Source organism: Mustela nivalis (genome assembly GCF_964662115.1).
Source record: "Mustela nivalis genome assembly, chromosome: 7".
Lineage (NCBI taxonomy): Eukaryota > Metazoa > Chordata > Mammalia > Carnivora > Mustelidae > Mustela > Mustela nivalis.
This window is the reverse complement of record NC_139026.1, coordinates 84,811,665-84,833,981: the sequence shown is the minus strand read 5'-3', so window position 1 is coordinate 84,833,981 and position 22,317 is coordinate 84,811,665. Positions and strand designations below refer to the sequence as shown.

General features: G+C 41.3%; 1 protein-coding gene across 6 annotated transcripts in view; it reads right to left on the bottom strand.

Annotated features, from left to right (window-relative positions):
- Positions 1-2,031: 2,031 nt before the first annotated feature.
- Positions 2,032-22,317, bottom strand: part of LOC309868739 (uncharacterized protein) — a 35,640-nt gene continuing 15,354 nt past the window's right edge. For 2 of the 6 annotated variants that reach the window (XR_014313825.1, XM_082738871.1), the window contains exons 2-5: positions 10,482-10,521; positions 9,657-9,749; positions 6,479-6,600; positions 2,032-2,369 (exon numbers count right to left, since the gene is read on the bottom strand). Coding sequence is in view for 4 of the 6 variants with exons in the window: in XM_082738871.1 (XP_082594997.1) it covers positions 2,275-2,369; positions 6,479-6,600; positions 9,657-9,749; positions 10,482-10,521 (350 nt within the window). In the remaining 2 variants the exon portion in view is untranslated. Of the gene's footprint in view, positions 2,370-6,478; positions 6,601-9,656; positions 9,750-10,481; positions 10,522-18,603; positions 18,690-22,317 lie in introns of those variants that run through there. The other 4 variants (XM_082738873.1, XM_082738874.1, XM_082738872.1 and 1 more) reach the window with 4 other exon arrangements.

The window sequence follows — 22,317 nt, the reverse complement described above, 5'->3', positions numbered from 1 at the left end:
CAGTTATTAAAGACATCAACTGCTTTTCTGTATCCCAACAAAACTCAAAAAACATAGTTTTTGTGATAGAAACAAGACCTTACAAAGCAATGAGCTCAACAGAAGAGTATAGTTATTTTTTGAAGCAAACTTCATGACTTTACCAAAGAACATTAAATAAAGAAAAATAATTGTAAACAAATCCAATTTAATTTGATGGGAAGATATTATATGCTGAAGTTGTCAATTCTTTCAGATTAAAATTATTAAAATGTATATGTTTAATGATATTCTCCATTGCCTACTAGGGAATTTTTTTGGAATTTCATAAAAATAATTATGAATCTCATCTGGAAAATAAACGAATAAATAACTAGATTTCAAAAAGAAAGGAATAGTGGAGCAACTTCCATCAATGTATAATATTAGTTCACTAGAATCTTTACTAAAAGCTATAATAATAAAATCTACAGCAATAATGCAGAAATAAAATGATAGAAATACAAATTTCTTTGCAGTTCACAATAGAGTCACTTTTGAAATGTTCAAAAATCCACCACAAATATAATGGATAAGCTTGAGGATAGTTTTAATTTTGTGACTTTTACCAAGAATACTTCACTTTGTAAGTTACTATAGGTTGTTAGTCCTTTCAACCTGTAATTTTTATCTTTATCTTAACTCAAAGTACAGTCACCACCAAATTTCCTTTTAATTTTTTCTCCTCAGAGATTTTTCTCTCAGGAGAAAAATTCTCCTGAGATATTTTCCAATTTTATGATATTTTCAAAAAGTATTGGAACCAATGTCTACATAACAAAATGGAAACCTCGTGCCATTTTTTGCACTTTTATTTTAGATTTGTCTATCTAAAATGTTGCTAACAATAATAAAGCATGCAGAAAAGAAAAATATCTCCTTATATGAGTTTTTTTTTCTGTGATACAGTCCCTTCAAGAGTAAAAAATAAAGTTACTACAAATTTCTATTACAGATTTTGGAAAAATCAATTGGACCTACGTTCATGACCACTTGCCTGCCCTGTGGCCTTCATAACGGCTTCATCTGTCAATGGTTAAACCTCTGTTATAGGTAAGGTTTGTTATCTACTCTCGGATTACCTTTTAAGGATTTCGCTCTTGATATAAAGTGACAATTCAGCTACTAGATGAACTTTACCATTTTGTGTCACTGATTGACAATACTCCATTTCCACCTTTGTTCCAAATAGTCGAAAAGTTAGAGAAACCACATAACGGAGTGGGACATTGGCAACGCTTGTAAGAAATTCACATGTCTTTTGAGATCACAAGTTCTTCTCCACTCACCATTTTGCTGCGGGCAAGGTACCAAAGTCCTGCAGGTGGAACTGCCAGAAAATAACGTCTCCTAGATCCCTAAGTGCAGTCCACTCACTGAAGTAAGTGGAGATTGTCCAACATTTCACACAACTTTAAAAACAACGCATACTCAATTTTCCATCTGTGCTACAAAACATTATTTGTATGATGAAAATAAGTGACATCATGCAAAAGGAATAAAATTTGTGAAACAAGATGGTTTTCTTTCAAGTAGGACTTGTTTGTGTTGGAACTAGAATTCAAAATACCCTGATAATGTTGGGCCATGGAAAGAAACCGAATCCAGATAAATTCTGGCAAGTCAGTTAAAAACTGAACTAGTGTAGGACGAAGAGGATATGTTTTATGGCGGGAATGTGGGGAAAGAGACGGCTGGGTATGAGTGGGGGTAATCTCAGCATGAGTCAGCAGCAACAAGGTGGCAGACACGTGGTCTGATCCCAGCAAGGACACAGTCTCAGGCCCTAGATCTCCCTCATTATAAGGGATAGAGGTCAACCCAAACGTGTGCAGAAGAAATGAAACAGGATGGAAACCTGACCTCAAACTATATCATCTGAGAAAAATCCAGTAAACAAGTGATCTCGTAGACAAGTCCAAATGGGAATATGAGCACCGCTCTCCCTGTCAGCCTCTGTAGCACGGCTCTGTTCTGCGTGCTACAGAGGCTGACAGGGAGACTGATGGCAACTTAGTGTAAGGAAATACTTTATCATTTTCAAAGTAGCCCAGTGACGGAAACATTGCCTTAGGAGTTTCATACCACTAGAGAAGCACAAACACAGATGGGGGAAAATATCCCATGACGGGACTTTTGCAGGCATCAATGGGGAGTTTGGACTAAATGACGTGTAACATCTCTCCCAAGCCAGATTCTGGGATTCCTTTACTCTAAAACAAGTATTTAAAAGCAGCAGAGGGGTGCCTCGGTGACTCAATCGGTAAAGCATCTGACTCTTGATCTCAGCTCAGGTCTGGATCTCAGGGTCTTGAGTCCCACGTTGGGCTCCAGGCTGGGCCTGGAGCCTACTAAAAAAAAAAAAAGGGGGGGGGGCTGCAGAACATGAAGGCACATCTGATATCCTAACTCCATTCTATCACCCTGATTAATGGAAATCCTTTATTAATCATAGCATAACATAGCATAGACAGCTAGCCAGCAATGAAACCAGACAGGGTTCAAATATTGGCTTTACTACTTGCTGACTGAGTAGATGTGGATTAATTCTCTAGGAGCCTCAGTTTCCTATAAAATGGGGATAAAACATGAACCTTGCAGGTAGTGTACACAAGGCATTTAGTTCCAAAGAGATTCTCAATCCACAGGTGATGTTGTCAGTGTTACCATAGAGAAAGTCTGGAAACGACACTCCAGTTCCAATAATGCAATACTGATTTGGCACAACTGGATAAACTTTACTGCCTTAAATTAAAAAAAAAAAAAAGACAACAACAAAAAACACTGACCAAATCAAGTAAAGGGTACAAAAGAATTAAAATAATAAGCTCATTTAAGGAACAGTACCAAACTTCTTTCTTCACAAGTATAGAATCCTAACATTTGCATCTTTCAAAATTGCTTAAACACCTGTTTGCTTAAATCCTGCAGAGCAGAGTGTAAAATGATATCCTTCAGCTGGAAATAAACACAGCTCAACCAGTGGTGTTCAGAACCACGAGGGATGGGTGGGCTGAGAAACAACAAAATGGACTGAGGGCAGCTTTTCTTCCCCACTTATTTCCGTCTCAACTAAGGGGAAGCCTGATTTCTCAGCAGGAGGTACACTGTTTTACTTTCTGTAAGTATTCTTTTTTTTCTTTTTTAAATGAAGTTCCTGGTGAAGAAATGTTTAAGAAAATCAAAATGTTGTCCCAAAAGTTTAATTTTGCTTTTGTTTCCCTTGCCAAAGGAGACATATCTAGAATAATAATATGATCTACTAATTCTACTACTGGGTATTTATCCAAAGAAAATGAAAACACTAATTTTAAAACATGTATACACTCCTATTTTTATTACAGCTTTATCTACAATAGCCAAGGTATGGAAGCAACCCACGTGTCCATCAAGAGATGATAGATAAAGAAGATGTGATCTATATATACAATGTGGTCTATGTATATAATGGAATATTACTCAGCCATAAAAAAATGATATCTTGCCATTTGCAACAACACAGATGGATCTAGAGAGTATAATATTAAGTGAAATCAGTCATAGACAGATAAATGTCATATGATTTCAACAATATGTGGAATTTAAGAAACAAAACAAGCAAAGAAAAAAAGAGACAGGGGCACCTTGGTGGTCAGTGGGTTAAAGCCTCTGCCTTCAGCTCAAGTCATGATCTCAGGATCTTGGGATCAAGCCCTACATTGGGCTCTCTGCTCAGCAGGGAGCCTGCTTTCCCTTCTTTCTCCACCTGACTCTCTGCCTACTTGTGATCTCTGTCTGTCAAATAAATAAATAAAATCTTAAAAAAAAAAGAGAGACAAACAAAAAGACCCATTAATACAGAGAACAAACTGATGGCTACCAGAGGGGAGGTGGGTATAGGGATGGAGGAAATAAGTGAAGGGGATTAAAAGTACACTTATCGTGATGAGCACTAATGTATAGAATTAAATATTTATGTTGTACATCTAAACTAATATAAAACTGTTGATTATGCTTGAATAAAAAAATTTTAATAAAAAATTTTAATAAAATTAATTTTTTGAAAAAATTTTTTTCAATTTTTTGGGAAAAAATTTAATAAAAAATTTTAATAAAATTTTAATAAAAAAATTTTTCAATTAAAAATTTAAAATGTTGCTACTTTTCTTTCAGTGAGATAAGAAAAAGAGAAGGTGTGAGCATAATTTTTATTATTTGTGTTTACAGAACTCTGGTTTAAAGTATCCATCTTGGTAATGCAGTGTGTAAATACAGAGATTTCCTAAGATTTCTAGGTTAACTGCAAGTATACAGAGCTGCATGGTATAATGGGAGGACCTGTGGCATCTACCTTAAAGAGACCTGGGTTCTGGCTGATCTTGATTTGCGAGTCATCTCCTTTTGAAACATAAATAAATCACATCACTCTTCTACTTGAAACCCTAAACATCCAGAACTGTTCCCATGGCCACCAGACCCTGTGTGATGTGAATCTTCCCTTGCTACTGTCAGGTCACATTCCCTGTCACTCTTCCCTCCCTCTATCAATTTCAGCTACATTGACCTTTGAGTGTGAATTCACCTCAGGGCCTTTGCACTTGCTTCCATCTGCCTGCAATTCTCCTTCCATATGGAAGGTATCCATGTGGTATCCATACGGTTCACTCCCTCATCTCATTCAGGACTCTGCTTGAATGTCATCTCCATTGAACATTCTATCTAAAAGAGCACTTTCCTTCATTATTCTTTATCCCTTGCCTTGCTTAATTATGTTTTCTGACCTACTATATATTTATTTGTGTAATTTTTACCAAATGTTCCCTTCCCATTAGAATATACATCCACGAAAGCAATGACCACATCTGTTTTGCTTACTACTGTAACTCAACAAGTAGAACAGTACCTAGCATATGATGGAAGCACAATAAATATTCACTGAATGAATGAACTAAAGAATGACCTTGGACAAGACACATAATTCCATTTGTGTTCTAACCTGCATATTTTTTAGAAAATCTTTAACTTCTTCTCACGCTATAACATTCTATGATTCTCGGTTTCCTAAGCCAATGTTCTCAATCATTATATTAGGAAAAGGAAAGAGAAAGTTCCTAGCATAGACTGGGTGATTTCTAAACAACAGAAATTTACTTCTCAAAGTTCTGGAAGCTGGGAAGTCTGAGATCAACGCACCAGCAGATTCTGTGTCCAGTGACGTCCCCCTCCCAGTTCAGAGATGACATATTTCTGCTGTAACTCACATGACAGAGAGGGTAAGGAAGCTCTCCAGGGCCTCTCTTATAAGGGTTTTAACCCCATTCATGAGGGCTCTGCTTTCATAACCTATTCACCTCCCGAGACTCCGCCTCCTAATGCCACAACACAGGGCAAGGGGATTTTAACATACTAATTTTGAGGGGACACAACATTCAGTCTCGACAAAATAGGGCAAGAGTTAGCTCACTCCTTTAATGTCACAGAAAGAATTCAGGACTTGTTTACTTGAAATACGGGATCATGCAAAACCTCCTATATGCAGCCAGCCAGCCCAAAAGAGGGTTCTCCAAACATTAGACCAGTCAGATTATCCTCACTTGCGAAACGTGCTTCACACTGGGTCACCGTTGTCATCATGTGCCCTCAATTACAACACACCCTTATTTCCCTAATATGTTGAATAACTTTAAACACTGGCTTTCCACAAATGGTTAGGGGTACACCCTCTCCTATTTCAGAGATGACAAACCAAGGGGCAGCTAGAATAAAAAAATCCGACCACAAATATTTTCTCTCTCGTGTACAAAACTGTAATTCTAGGGCCTCGAGCATAGCAGAACATAAAGTATTTATTGTGCAGTGATGGAGTGAGGGTTGAAAGCCATGTGATTCTGGCTTAAAAGCCGGTTCTTTCTTCTTTCACTCTGCCCTCTGGCCTCTCAGGAGGCCTTTGGTCAGGAAGGTCAGAGGCAATTCACATGAGGCAGGATAAACCCAGGCTTCTGAAATCTCCTTCATCGGTTGCCTCTAGGACTCATTCGGAGCCAGAAAATGTTTATCTGCTTGGAATCGTGAAATGGTAGAGCACTGTTTAAAAAAACAACCACAACAAACAAGACAAAACACATCCGGTTGAGTGCTCAGGAATTCGAGTTTCAAATTCTGCCTCTGACTCTTACCACACAGCATTTAGATTCCTGAAAGGTCAGTTTGCTTATCTACGCATGGTGTGATGGGCCTCTTTCTCAGAGGGTTCCTGAGAGCCTGGGGTGGGGCAGAGGACGACATACTACCCGGCACTTAGTAGGCCTGCAAATATCGCATTCATTAGAAAACCCCAACGAAGAGGCCTGATCTCTGTGGATCTCATGGTGCATCTGCTGGGCCGGCCGTGCTCACTCAGGAGGCGAGTTACCGCTAGAGGACACTGAGCTGGCAGGAAAACTGGAGAAAGAACTGGACTGCTGGAAACCCGGATGCCGACTCGAGCCGGTGACCTCTCCCTGCTGGCTGAATTGTGGAACTGCATGTGTGATCACGACATGGGCCTGTGGGAGAGCCTTCCAGGGAACAGCTGTCCTCTGAAGATCTTGAAGCAGACCAAGGCTGCGAGGAAAGAATATCATTTCAATGCTGTGATCAGGGCATCCTGTCATCCTTGGACCAGCCACAGACAGACAACAATCTCCCCCCTGGAGTTCCTAACAACGCTGGGTTCTAGGCTTGAATCACAATGATGAGAGATCTCAGTGTTTTTACTAATCCATTGAGATAGAAACTGCCAGCAGCCTCACTGTGTAAGTTTAGCAGGAAAGCAAGTTTTATTTGCCTTGCTTATATAAAGGATATTTACTTTTATTATTTTTTGTGAGATTTATTTATTTGAGAGAGAGAGAGAGAGCATGGGGGGGGGGGGGAGGAAGGGGCAGAGAGAATCCCAGTCAGACTCTGAGAGCCTGAAAGGACATAAACTGAGCTGAAACCAACAGTCAGACATTCAACCGACTGTGCCACCCAGGCACCCCAAAGATATTTATATGCCTGTGTCATATACAGCCTCGCCCCCTGTTCCTTTCCTGACCCTTGTCTAAAGGAAGGTGAAATCTCTTAGAGATATGCGGGCAGACATTACTAGGAAAGGAAGTCAGAAATGAGAACTTGAGGTCATCCCCTGTGTATATCCTTAACACAAGACAGAAGTATTTACTCTCCATACTGAATACTATTTCTAGAATTTTCTGTTTTAGACTGCAAAATCCTTAACAGCAAAGATAGAATTCCATGATCTAATGCTTAATTTAATAAGGCCCCATTTCTAAAGGCTGGTCTCAATGGACATTAGCATGACCATATAATATATGACACAAACAGGCATTTTTGAGAGTGAGAAGAGGTATTACTATGACAGACAACAGATGTAAACTGATGAGTCTGTGATCACACTGTGCTTAATTGTGTTCAGAAACCATCCCACTAAAATATTTACTCTCATAACATTTTACCTATAAAAAAATCTCTCCATAGAAAGTGACTTTAGTTAAAAAATTATTTGTGCTTTTTCTATACAAACAGGACTGGCTTGGTTTCCAGGACAAGTTGACATCTGCCTCCTTAGAGATGGGTGGAATGTGTGTCTCTCTCTGCCTCACTGACTCCCTTGTCTGTGAACCCCGTGAGCCATTTCTTGAAGCAGAGCCTCTCTGGTGACTACATTCTTCTAGACTTCCTCCTCTGAGCTCCCAGGCAGGCTCTACACCACTACCCTTCTCTCTGTAATTGCTTTAAAATCCTTCTATGCAACACCTGCAATCCATTTTTACCAGAAAGAAAATGACCTATCAATTATTCAATTAATGGCCCCTAAAAAGTAACATTTTGCTTCTTTAATAGGAATGCAGAAATAGAGACAGAGATAGCATGTTGACTTGGTAGATGTGGCAGCTGGAGACAAGAAGCAGATGTCCTGGGTTGTGGATGTATGTCAAGTTACCAAGTGCACACCTCCACTCGGGTAATTTCCTATGAACAATAGAGTGGGTAAGTTTGCTGGAAAGTCCTACTGAAAGGAAGTGAGCATTATGAGCGAGCTTGAATGCTACATATTAACGGTCATGCTAAATGAGGAAGTAGAAAGGAAGTAATGGAGAAAGAGAAGACCAAGGGCAAGGGCCACACTTCATTGTTCTCTTTACCTCTCCAGAACATGACTCTAAAAAATCAGAATGTTTTTATCAAAAAAAAAAAAAAAAATCTTCTTATTCTTCAAACTCCTCCCTGATTCCTTCAAGTGGGAGGTGATCTAGACATGTAGCAGAAAAGTGAGAAATAAAAAATAAAACCTTTTTGGATTGAAAAAAATAAAGCGTTTTAAAGTTTTCTTGGCAGTAGAGTAGCGCAGCGGAAGCATGCTGGGCCCATAAAGTTTTCTTGGCTATGTCTTTTCTTTTTCGAACAAGGGGCATTTCTACTTTTGTTCTCACTCTCCCCTTTGTCCAAAATAGAAGGTTCTAACAAAGACAACAACTTAAAAAAAAAAAAAAATTCTTCCAGTGTCACGAGCTTGGAGACAAAAAGAGCTTCAATGAAGTGTAGCTGGGTTGTGAGCAGCTCACAACCAGCATTCCAAGAGGAGTCCGACAGTCTGCAAGGCCTTTTTAAAAACAGCTCCAGATTTCTCTTAACAGCCAACCCCAATCACCCACGAACATATTCATTACATGATTTCATCAGTTATTCCAATAACAGGTTCTGCATATCATTGCTTTAAAAAAAAAAATACCTAACAATCAGGTTGGTGGGAACATCTCTGTGACTTCTACACACACTTGGTCTCTCTTCCCCTCCCCTACCCTTCACTGCCTGCCCTGAAGCACAAAATGTTCAGTGAGCAGGACCCGTCATTATTTCTCTAGGGACCCTGAACACTGGACTTCTGTTTATAAGTTCAGTACCCAAACACTTCCCCAGAACACTCAACCCACAGTTAAACCCTATTAGTTAATTTGGTCTCCATGAATACACCATACACGGGTTCTGGTAAAAACAAAGTTAAACAAAAAATAAAAGATTTGCAAATGTTTTCTCTCATAAATAAAAAGGTGTCACCCAAAAGAACCTCTTGTTGAGAGGCAGAGAGGTGGTTAAGAAAAAAATAAAATAAAACCTTCTGAACACTAAAATACAATTTTGCATCCAAGCAGGGTGGAAGGTTTGATGCCAGTGCACAGAGGCATTATAATTATAAATTAGCTGATTTCTCCTGGGTCCTGACGGGCACGAAGAACATTTGGCCATTATGTGTCAATTTACCTGGAGTCATTACTCAGGAAACAGGCTTATGTTCCTCACTTAACACGTCTTTTTAGAGCGCTGGGAGTGGTTCACTAAAAGAGTCTTTTGTGAAGCATGAAACTTTTGCTAGTCGTGTGAATTTCACCCCACTAATTGCGAAATTCCTTTTGGAGTGTATAGGATTTCCTCAAAGTGAAATACCCTCGTTTAGTGGTTTGATACAAAGGACATACCACGTTAAATTTCCCGTAAAATCTAATAAATCAAGGAGGGAAGTAATATCCAGGACTGAGTCTTTGCCTCCTTATGAGGTGAGGAAAATTGCTGGGGGGGGGGGGGGGTTAACTCTTGACTCACCAATGTCATCTTACCTTGCAGTACTCATGTCCAAAAGAATGGCTGCCATCAGAAAGGATGAACACCCACCATTTGCATCGACGTGGATGGAACTGGAGGGGATGATGCTGATTGAAATAAGTCAAGCAGAGAGAGTCAATTATATGGTTCCACTCACACGTAAAACATAAGGAATAGCGCAGAGGAGCACAGGGAAGGGAGGGAAAACAGGAAGAAATCAGAGAGAGAGAGACAAGCCATAAGAGACTCTGGACTCCAGGAAACAGACTGAGGGTTACAGAAGGTTGGGAGGTGGGGGATAGGGTAACCAGGTGATGGGTATTAAGCAGGACCTGCGTGATGATAAGCATTGGGTGTTATGCACAACTAAGGAATAGTTGAACACTGCCACAAAAACTAATGATGTACTATACAGTGGCTAACTGAACACACACACACACACAGAGAGAGAAAGAGAATGTTGAAAGTTGAAAGTATAGCTAGGCTCACTTTATGCTATTAAATAAGCTGTGGTATTTAGAATTAATTCTTTTTAATTTTAAAATCATACTTATCATGTTGAAAAAACAAACCTGAAATTTTACGAAAGGTCTTTATGTCAAGCCCTCCTCAAAGCATGAGAGACTATGGACTTTGAGAAACAAACTGAGGGTTTGGGAGGGGAGGGGGTGAGAGGTTAGGTGAGGTTAGTGGTGGGTATTATGGAGGGCACGTATTATATGGAGCACTGGGTGTGGTGCATAAACAATGAATCCTGGAACACTGAAAAAATAAAACTAAATTTAAAAAAATTTAAACCCTTCTATGGAAATGTCTGTATGATTGGGTTGTTTCCTTACCGGTAGGTCAGCTGAGGGCTGCGTATTCTGACTGGAGCATCTGTTGGAAGGACGAAGAGGGTATGGAGGTAATTCTGATCTAGGACTGATGGAAGAATCCCAACCATTCAGCCCCTATAGAACTTCCCTTTAATGACAATCTCACTTGATTGCATTTTTCTGTCCATAGCCAGTTTTCTGTTTATTCCATTCTGCTTAGTGTAAGTAACTGTTAATGGCCCTAATGGTGTCTCTGGCTATAAAGAGATAGTGAGTATAACTGGCCGGCACTTAACAGCCATGCTTATCTGCTAAAGGATGGTGTTTGTAAATATGGGTCGATATATAAATGACATTTTATGACAGTTTTGCCTCAAACGCGGGTTCTTCCTCCCCATCTTCAGAAAAAATTAAAACTTTCTAGAAAAACCTTTCTCCCTGTATCCAATACTGCACACCCTTCCTCTGAAAAGGAAAATAATTCAAATATGACAACTTCCCAAATTTGTTGGTGAAGCTGTTTTTGCTTAAAGAGAAAAGAGATATGTGAATGTTTCTGATTGTCTCCAGTATAGAATTTCCCTTTAAGCCCCAAGACAATATATGTGTTGGCTTACATAGCATCGGCTTTCCCTAGGGAGAACATATTCCAGTTCTGATGAAAATATTAGCTTTCCCTGATAAGAACTGGGAGAGTCATAAAACAATCTCTTTGTCTGGAGCCAGTGCCCTTCACCCAAGCATATTATTATTGTAGTAATCCATTTCATTTAAAAAAAAATACCTTTGATCAAAATTAATTTAGGGTATCTCATATTCTGGAGCCTCTACCACTTGGTTTCATTCTTTATAAGTCTTATTTGACCCAAAGTTCTAGGAGATTAAGATACCTGAATGAAAACACATCCTTGCTGATTTTGCAAGTTTTCCAGCTATGTAGACCTAGAAACTAGTCACATAGAATTAAAAGGATTCTTAAAGTTTATCTAGTCTTACGGAGAAACTGAGGGCAAGAAAGGTCAAACATCTCGCCAAAGGGCATGACTAAGTAATACCAAGAACCAATCTCTCCTGCCTGCTTGTCCAGGAGTCTTCCTATCTACTCCATATCACCATTATTTAGGTCAGCCTTCAATTTATGAACCATGGCAATATGCACCCACTCTTTATTTTCACCAGTATCCTAACATTCAACAAACTTACATAAAATGTATTTAATAACTAACTAGCATTTAGGGAACTATCATCTTACAAAAAATTAGTATTTGGTAAATCAAACCATCTCGTTTTCTGATATATTATATCCCTTCCATCAAAGCTCTAAATCTAGAAGAAATTCAAGCACAAAGCCGGAAAAATAAATTAGCAGGGTGGGTCCCCACTAAATATGGCAGGTCTCGAGACAACTGTTCCAAGGGGTGGTTAAGAGAACAGCCAATCAAGAGTGTCCATTGAGGGGCGAAGAAGTGGAGCACGAATGGGGCAGAGGTGGATACTCAGAGCCAGAGACCCCGCCCTGTGCTCAGGTTAACTGCCCAGCCTGCACACAGCTAACAACCTTCAAAACAACTCTGCCAAAAGCTAGCAATAAACAAAATAATGCCCAAGAACATTTTTGTTTTGACTGTATTCAAATTACCAGAAATTTTCTGAACAATATCCCCCCTCTAGCCCCTACCTTCAGACATTATATAATTCACACTTACATAACCACCCCGTGACATTTCAATAGCCCTTTCATATTTCACCAAAACCTATTTTTCCCATTTTTCAAGGTGAATTATGAAAACATCTTAAAGCACATGACTCAAACGTTGAAAGTCGTATCATAAACCAAGCCAAATCCCACTACCCTTTGCACCCATGGACACACACACACACACACACACATCATTCCATAAAATATGTGAAATTTTACACACAACCGAAAGACAAAAAACTACAAGGATAAAACCCAGGGAGGGCAGTTTGTGTCCACCAAGTGTAGACTCGCTCAGGTAGATCAGAGTGAATTCATCACCAGGGTTTATAGAGCATCACCCGGGGCCAAGGTATCACTGTTATAGCTGTATTCCTCAGGGCACTTGAGTTCTCTTTCTTAAAACAGACTTACCCACTGACCATTAAACCTAAATACCATAAGGGGGGTTCCTTTAGAGGAGAGAAAAAAAAAAGCCAATTACCAGATGTTCAAGGAATCCCTCAATTACCCCGGAAAACACAGCCCTGAACCATACCATAAGGTTTCTAATACCTGTTCCTCTTAAATTCTGGATTTTAAGTGCTCCTACTGTGTGTCCTTAATACTCTCTGCTTTTCCTGTGACAGAATTTGTCCCACTGTGTTTTAATTGCCTATGTCTGAAATGCCCATTAGACCATAAGCTCCAAGAGGGCAGGAAACGTGTTGTCTCATTCACCATTGTACCTCTAGAACTATCACTGACAGTTCAACAAGCACATGAATTCATCCAACAAATATTTGCTGAAAACCAACTATTACCAAGCTCTCTCTGTTCTGTGTTATTAGAGATACAATCTAAAAACAAAACAAAACAAAACATAGCAACAAAAAAAATCAAGTTCCCAGATCTCATGGAGATGATATTGTAGTGGAGGTGTGTCAGATGTCCTTCAGTCGCCTATCTCAGATTCTGTTCACCCAGTCAGCACATCCTCTCCCTGTTTCTGTGTGTTGGCTCCCAGCTCCCAACTGCACCCATTTCCAAGAGAACTGTCCTCAACTGAGGGGCCTCAGCCAGTATGTCACAAGGCCCTCTCCCTTGTCCACAGCTAATGACTAACTTATGGGGCACAAAAGGCCAGGCCCTTGTCTCCCAGCACAATTCATGTACCAAGAACTCTCCCAAGATTAGACTTTGCCTGACACCATCCCCTTGCCTGACTGCTTCGCTTTGGGTTCTCCTGCTTCCCTTGCTCCCTTGCAGATCTTTCCTGAACAGCATTCCCTCAGTGTGCATTTGAATCCTACCCCTGTTTCTGCCTCTAGGAAACCCAACCTAACACAAGAAGGGAAGAGAGTAATAAGCAAGTATACGGGTAAGCATACACCATGACAAATGGTGATCACTGTTTTGGAGACTAATGCAGCAAGGGAAAGATGGAGGGGTAAACTGGGAGAGATGAGTCCCATTTCGGATAAAACCAGGTAGAGAAAGCCTTCTCTAATAAGATGACATTGGCAGAGACCTACAGGAAGTGAAGACGTGAGAAGCATGAAAGTCTGGGCATGAATGTTCCAGGCAGCGGGAACCACACAGTGAGGAACTAGTGTGCTTGTCACGGTTGAAGAGCCAAAAGGAGGCTGGAATAAAGCAGCCAAGAGGAAGGTGGGAGGAGTGTGGCCATAAGCAGATGGCTGGATGTCGGCATTATTAAAGAGGCCTATAACAGGGCCTCCTTGTTCCCATTGCAAAGTCATGGCAGTACCAGAACATTGAAATAAGAGCAAGACCTGAATAGGATCAAAGTCACCTGGTAAGACTGAGTCTGTTGTTGAAAGGGTATGGATGAGAAAATAGTATATATGAACTTTATGAAAATACAGTGAAAGTTCAAGATTACAGATATCCTAGTAAAAATGAGCAAATAAAGAGTAGGGTTCTCGATTCCATATTTTTTCAAGGTTTTCTTTTTTTTCTTTTTCCCTCTTCTTGAATGCATACCCTCCTTCCACCTGTATTCTGTCCATTCTAATCTGGGCTGTGACTTCCTCTTCTCAGTACTGAATTATTATACTACTATTTTTTCACTACTTTGGTGATCTTAATATAAATTATGACCAGCCATATTTATGGGAGAACTGAACCGTACTCTTTTGTCTCTTCTCTTTCCTTCCCGTCTCTTCCTTCTTCTGCTTTTTTTCTTCCTTTCCATATTCTCTCCTCCTCTTGCCCTTGGGAAATAATTGCTTTAGTAAACAAACACACGTTGGTGGCATATTTATTCAAGGACCGTCCTTCCCTCTGTCACTTGATGCCAATCAGGATAATAACTACAACTCAACACAAACTATTATTAACAAGAAGCAAACTAGAACCTACACAGTAATACTCCCCCCCCCCCAAAAAAAGTATATTGGTACAGCCTGGGGTTACTTTGCTTATCATCCTTCCACCATATGGACAAATTTCTTTTCCGCCTCTTTGTGGATAATAGTACTCACATGAAGAGTCATTCCACAGCATAGGCATCATACTTCTAACAGTGGCTAAAAAGTAAGATGTTTTCTGCTGGCTGGACACTGTGCTAATCAATTTACATGTATCATCTCACTGAAACTTTACAACAACCCCATGAAGTGGTTATTGTCATTACCCCCACTGTACCCATGAAAAATGAGGCATTGAAGTAATGTAACTTCTCCCCAGTCACTCAACCAGTGACTCAACATCTGGGAATGCAGCCAAGGTTGAATGAGTCCATAACAGGAGTTCTTGAATCCACTCTACACTGCCCACAACCCACCCACCCCCATCTTACTACATCAAGTCACAGTGTTTTGCTTCTATTTTCATTTACCTCTACCTCTCCCCCTGTTCTGTGAGCTTCTTGAGAGTATGGAGTAAATTTTACTCCTCTTTGATCATCAGGCATAATAATAGGGCCCCAATAAAATATACCTCTGTTTTCCCTACTTGAGTTCCAAACTAAATGATGGATAAGACAAAAGAATAAGGCAGACATAGATGAGAATACCAGCTTTGTTACTGAGAAAGACCAGGCTGGAGGAGGACTCATGGGTTTCCTGGGTGCCAAACCCCAGAATTAGCCATACTGATCCTCCCAGTCATGGGCAATACCAAGGAAACCAAAGGTTTCCACTCTAAAATGTAGCACTTGGAGGAGCAGACCATAATGTATGTAGAGAGAGAAAATGGGCCCATCCACACCACACACTCAATACTATCAAGTAGAGAACACTTAGAGTGAGAAATGGCAGTCTTTCCACAGGAAAATAGGAAGCCCAAACTGAGTTGGTTCCAAATGCTTCCCCTAACCTCAGTACTTGGAACTCCATGTTCTTGAATTCGTTAGACAGGAGGGTTGTACTGAGGATAAAGAACGGCTTCATAATATGCTGTGCAATATGACATGTAATTAATCAGCACTAGGAAAGCAGAGAGTCCAAATCCAGAGCAGATTTGGGGAGAGAACTCAGGTTTCTTAATTCCTCTATCAAGTGTATAGTCCACTGGTTCACAGACGGGTGTCCCCTTTTAAGCTCAGGTTTTACTGAGAGTTGCATTGGGCTGGATGGAAGCCAGGACATCCTGGCATGTCTTCTGGGTTCTGGGGGTGGGGTACACACAGAAGTCCAGCAAGTCTGGGACCATCACTGAGAACGGGAGCCCTATGAAAACCAGAACATGGCCAGCTGGGAGGTAAGCACGCCTGTGACACTGTGTGGTGAGGTGGCAGTGGCACAGCCCAGACCTTTCAGGGAAAGAGAGAGGCAAAGAGCAAAACAAGAGTGGAGAGTCACACTGGCTACTCAGGAAGCGTCCCTTTCCCACTGGAAGACATTAGTCGTGCCCAAGACCTCTCTGAGCAGTGGGATGTTTATAGAATCATCGAATCTGCTCTGTACCATCCCTTCCACCCCCTTTCCTTAACCATCTCATCGAATTCATATGTGTCAATATTTTTACTTTGGGCAGGGGAGAGCTGTTGAAACCAGAACCTATAAGTCAGCCAGCCAAAGCAAAATAGCAGAGCCATGCACAGAATTTGAGTCTTCTTGGACAGTCTATACTCAAAGAAAATAATCTTTTGCTTAAATTGTCAAAATTGGCTCTTCTAGCTCTAAATATATCAAATTTTGACCTTCCAAATTGCTCTGGCTCTGTTGACCCAGGGGAGTTGTTCTCTGCTGCCAAGTAAGAAATGGGAAATAAACACAATCTGGAAAAGGAAAAGTTGGCATCCTCCCACCAGGAACCCAAGTGTCATGGCATAACTAACCCTTACCACTAGATTTTGTGCAGAGATCTGGGTGAAAGAACCAGCCAAAACTATTTTATCAATCAGCTATTTACTTCTTTGGACATTACTTTAGAGATTTTTATCCTATCCAAATAACACTAAAAGTAACCATGTAATCAGAATCAAATTCAATGCCAACAACCCCTCCACCCCCCAACACACACATACATACCTCTCATACATTTATCACCCTAACAGTCTAAGCCTGTGCTCCCCAGCGTGGTGGTAAAGAGTTTCTGTAAACAGTTGTATCCTTATCTATTCTGGTCTGCTTTGTGCAGATAAAATCAGTGACCAAGAACCAGAGATTTCACTGGTGGCCCCGCTCTATCACAAATAACCCAGTGAGGATCAGGGAAAACCAGACCAAGGATGACTCAGTAAAATCCATTGTCTATGGGAGAGACATCAGAATAGGTCCAAATGGCAGTAACATTTGTGTAGAAGGAGCATGGGTCTATAAAATGTTATCTCTGGCGCTAAGCTGTTCAAACAAAAAGATAAAATCTTGAAATAATGGTTAAATTGATGTAATCTGCTGTGAAAGGTTCCAACCCTGTCTGTGATATCATCCAAGGCCAAGTTAAATCAGGCGTGGTGGGAATGATGCTATCTCTGCCTGGTTCTATCTAGACAAACACAACCACCTAAAAAAGCATTAGGGTCCAGGTCAGTTGTCGACCAGAGATAATCTCTAAAATCATGGAGGAGGACAGCAAAGCTGTTTCTCTGCTCACCTTTCAGCAAGATAATAAATGTCAGAAGGTGGTGCTTATAGCCCCTAGGGTTAAATTTCACATACCTGATAAATTCAGGTAAATAAAGGTAACTGACAGCATTCTGATTTAGCTTTAAAGAAGGGAGCTCAAATTATTTTCCCTGGACAAACTGCAGAACCCAGAAATTATTATTTTGAAGACATAAAGAAAGAATTGATATGAGGGAAAGTGCTAGGTAATCAAATAACAACCTCAGTGCTGGAAAATAATTTAACATTTTCACTTCACCAAACTCTCCATATTGGCTTTTTCGTGACTAAAGTGCATTTTGAAGTTACACAGTTATCAGAACCACTCAATTGCCAAAATAGTTAATCTTGCATCCATTATCCAGATTAACTAGTGGTGCTGGTAAACTTTGGTTTATGGGTGATTTAAATTAGCTAGCGATGGAGTGGAAATCGAAATCACAATAAAAACATGTCAGAGAGAGTTACCTATTTTCCTCCGGAATATTTACAGAAAATTATTTATCTTCTGAAATAAAAAGCCTAGTTCTGAAATTAAAAAATTAAAATTTTATTTTAGAAACCTAGCACCTTAAAATGATACAAAATAATTTACTTTAAAAAAAAAAAACCTCTTTGGGGCACCTGGGTGGCTCAGTGGGTTAAAGCCTCTGCCTTCGGCTCAGGTCATGATCTCAGGGTCCTGGAATCGAGTCCCGCATCGGGCTCTCTGCTCAGCAGGGAGCCTGCTTCCTCCTCTCTCTCTCTGCCTGCCTCTCTGCCTACTTGTGATCTGTCTCTGTCAAATAAATAAATAAAATATTTAAAAAAAAAAACCCTCTTTGAAGATTTACTTATTTATTTGAGAGAGAAAGAGAAGACATGCACATGAGTCGAGAGGAGGGGTAGAGGGAGGGAGAACCTTCAGAGAGACTCCCCGTTGAGCACGGAGCCCCACACAGAGTGCAATCTCATAACTCGTGAGATCATGACCTGAGCCAAAATCAAGAGTCAGATGCTTAACCGACTGAGCCACCCAGGTGCCCCAAAATGATACAAAATAATTTCTAAAGGCACTGTCAGTATCATTAAAAATATTAAAATCACTAAAGATAGTTAAAAAAAAAAAAAACCCCACACCAGAAACACCAACACTGGATGCTTATGCAGAAAATTAAATAAAGCTCAGAGGACACATTTAAGCTATAAGGTAAAGCATAGGAGGAACTACTGGGGAGACTCTGATCTCTGGTACCTCCCTCATATCTTCCTTCCATGAAGGACACTTAAAGCACCTCCTAATAACCAAGGCTAGACAAATTACAATACATTTTGTACTTGTTTGTTTTAAAAAGCAAACAGGCCAACACAGACAGAGACTTTATCACACAAATTGAGAAATGACCATGACCTGAGGTGGGAAGGCATGATTCATCACTTCTTTCCTTCTAGATGCTTCCTGGATCCATTCGTGCAGGATGCAAACTTCAGATCCCACCTCAACCCAAGAGTAAAATTTTAACCCCCTTTCTCTACACCATATCCAACAACTAGGTGCTCTTTGTCCTCCTGGCTCCGCTTGAAATCGGCGTGCAGGCTGAGAGGTGCTGCTTACTGTCTTCTTGGTGATAGGGATGAAAAGAGTGAGGTTTTGGGAACTGACACTTATCCTGTGAACCATTTCTGTAAACTGCCTCACACCTTTCAGGGCAACGGCCAGAAACAATCTTGGTGCTCACTTTTATGGGAAACAGAATTTCCTGAGTGTCCTCACTCACCAATGAGGGAGGCAAGGCTTCTAAACTTTAGTTTGCACACCAAAGCTGTTTGTCACTTAAGCATGCTTACCGACCTTATTTCTGGAGAGCAACATCGATGATATTCTGGCTTTAGCCCCGACAACTCTGTACCCCGCGTCCCTTGACTAATAGTATCCTCAAGGTGAAGCACCAGTGTCTCTCCTGTCCTCCATACAAGCTTCCCTAGTCCCAGCCTCACCTGAGGCCACCTCACCAACTCACTCTGAAAGATAGCAGAAACCTAGCTTTCCTTGGTTTCCTTTAACCCCAGCAGATGTGCGGCACTGGTAGTTTGTAAGGACCAAAGGTGCCTTCTCTAAGCTACCAACTGGCATGTCCATTCATTCCCAAACTCCAACTTTGGAATGATTTGAGGAGGGTCCAGGAGAATGGAGGACACAGGGCCATCTTAAAGCCTGGCCATTTTGACAGCCTCTCTGTCCTTTCCCATACAGGGCTTTCTGAGGTGTGATGCTCCCTCCCAGACGCCATGTCTGTGGGAGTTGCTAGCCAGACAGTGTGGGAATGAGAAGAGTTTTGAGACCAGCCTCAGTGTGGTTGTCCTGCAGTGACTTTGCACGGTGCCAAAGCATCGCCCTCCCTGACTCCAGAACAAATGGCCTATTCTCAGCCACACTTGAAACTCCAACCTCTCCCTGCTTCCCTTCACAGCTCTCCAAATCTCCACAACCAGAGGAAACACTCCCTCGGCATGGCCTCCATTACATTTCCTACTGTTTTTGGTATTTTAAATATTTAATTTGCATTATATCAATGTGTGATCGTTTAATATCCCTATTAAATGGTCAAAAAGAAAGAGCTTTTTCCTTCCCTTTTTTCCTTTTATCTCCACAGTACCTAGTGCTTTGCCCTGATCTGAGAGGAACTCAACAAGTGTTTGTTATACCGAACAGAGACAATATACTAGGTCTGTCACCATCACTGGCACGTTGCCAAGATCAATGTTTCTGTCCCTCTAAAATATTTGAAAGCCTCAAAAAGGGATATTCTAATAGAACCCAATGTAAAAATGATGAGTTAGGATTCAATTTGAGTTTTTATGCATTTTTTTTTTTCCTAAAGGAAGGATTAGGTAGACCAAAAACCTAGCACTTAAGTACTTACTTACGTAGGTCACCCCATGTAGGCAGAATATGTAAGACAATAAGGTAATATTTAAATTAGTAATAACAACTGGCCATGGGAGAACTGAGGGATTTTCTTCTTCTGCCACTGAAAGTGCTGTCCCTTTAGAGGGTGATTGTGTGTGTACCGCACCATTCAAATCCTACCTGCCCCACCTCAAAAATTAGGCGTTGAATGGTAGGGAGGCTGCTCACAACCCTGCAGTATTTTAAATCTCCCCCTCTTCCTCATCCTAAGAACTGCCCTGTCATTTTCATCAGGCTTTTGTTCCCGGGACTCCTACGGCCCAGCTCGACAGACAGCAGCAGCCAGGTCCTGGAAATTCAAGTTAAAGAATGACACACAACCCCATCAGACCCAGGCTGCCTGCCATTGTCAGATCACTGAGTTGCCAGGATAGTTCACTTTGCAATCGTTACCCAGACTAAACGAGAGACGTTGCCGAACTTTGGCTTGTGATCCGTCAGTCTGCTAGAGGAGACAAAAACCAAAACTGCAGACAAAAAATGTCAGCGTTCCCTGTTTTCTTCAAAAACAAAGAGCGGTAGGCAGTTCCGCGAGTGATTCTAGTGAGCGTGATAGGGAAAGGAGGGGCAGAATCATGTAAATCGGCTTCTGATGTCCTCGCCTGTCGCCCCTCCCATCAGGACTCTCCGCCCGCACTACCCCACTACCCCGGCCCAAGACAGAGGGTAATGGCGCCTCCATGTCTGCCCAGAGAGGTCGTGCGGTGTGGTTAAAAGCACACTAGATCTGCATTCAAATTCCTCTCTAGCACGCTGACTGTATAAGGACATTGATACTTATTTTTTTAGCTAAGTAATACGTGAATACATGCTCAACCCAAACAACACAGAACAATATTAGGAAAAGAGTGAGTCCCACAGATCTCTTGCTCTTCTCCAGAGACATATGCCCAATAAACTTTTCTTCCTTTAGAGTGGGAGGGGGAGGGGCAGAGGGAGAGAAAGAGAAAATCTTAAGCAGACTCCAAACCCAGCGGGGAGCCTGATGGGGGCTGGGGGCGGGGGGCAAGGGGGACACTTTGTCTCCCAACCCTGAGATCATGACCTGAGCCAAAATCAAGAGTCGGGGGCCTAACTGAATGAGCCACCCAGGTACCCCTCCCAGTTCTTTTCTTTATTTTTTTAGCTAAATAATACGTGAATACATGCTCAACCCAAACAACACAGAACAATATTAGGAAAAGAGTGAGTCCCACAGATCTCTTGTGTGTGTATGTATATATACACATACACACATTTATATAACCATAAATATATATATATACACATATATGCCCAAAACTTATCACCTATCAAATCATTTAGTAAATACTCCTCAGTGATTTCCTATAATTCCCCAACAGCATGCGTTAGCATTCCCTGTTTGTGGAACTGTATGTATTTCTAATATTGACATATTCCCTCCAAAAGTTACTTAACCTCTGGGCTTCAGTTCAGGTCTCTTCTTTGTCAGATGAGGCTATTATACGACACGACTCTCACGGGCTTACAGAATGTGTAAGAAAGAAGCCCCATGCAGAGCAGGGACTCACAAATTCCATCCTGGCAAGTGCTACCTGAAATCCTCATCCTTATTTGCTGTTTCTGTATGGATTTTCTGTCTTCAGCCCCACTGGCAAATATTTTTCTTGAAGGCGGGTTCTGTGTCTTCTCTCATCTGTGTCACCAGGGCCTAGACCAGAGCTGGCATATAGTATGAGCGCGGTACTCGCTTGCTAGTTGGTTAGTTAGTTAGCTTCTCAGCCGTACTCATCAGTACTGGTCTGGCTCCAAACTGCAGGGACGGGGGGTTTGCTAGCCTGCTAACAGCGTGTGGGTGGTCAAGCCCAGGGTTGCCTGTTGGAAGAGAGTATATAGCCAAAGGCAGAGGCAGATGGAGCAGGTCAGGCAAACGTACTATGAGAGGCCAAAGAGATGGGGCATGGGCGGGAAGGTGGTGTCAGAACATGGGGATGAAAGAGGATGCCTAACGCTGAGGTTCTGGCTAAGCTGGTGATTTTCCACCCCCTGTGTGGCAAAGGCCTAGGCCACACTCATAAGCAGGGTCACGATCAGAAGCACACTACCAGGGAGCTCCCCCTCTCATCTTTGGGAGGTGGCACCTGGTCTGAGGTGGCAGGAGAACTGTGGGTGGGGGGCGTCTGGAATCTTGCA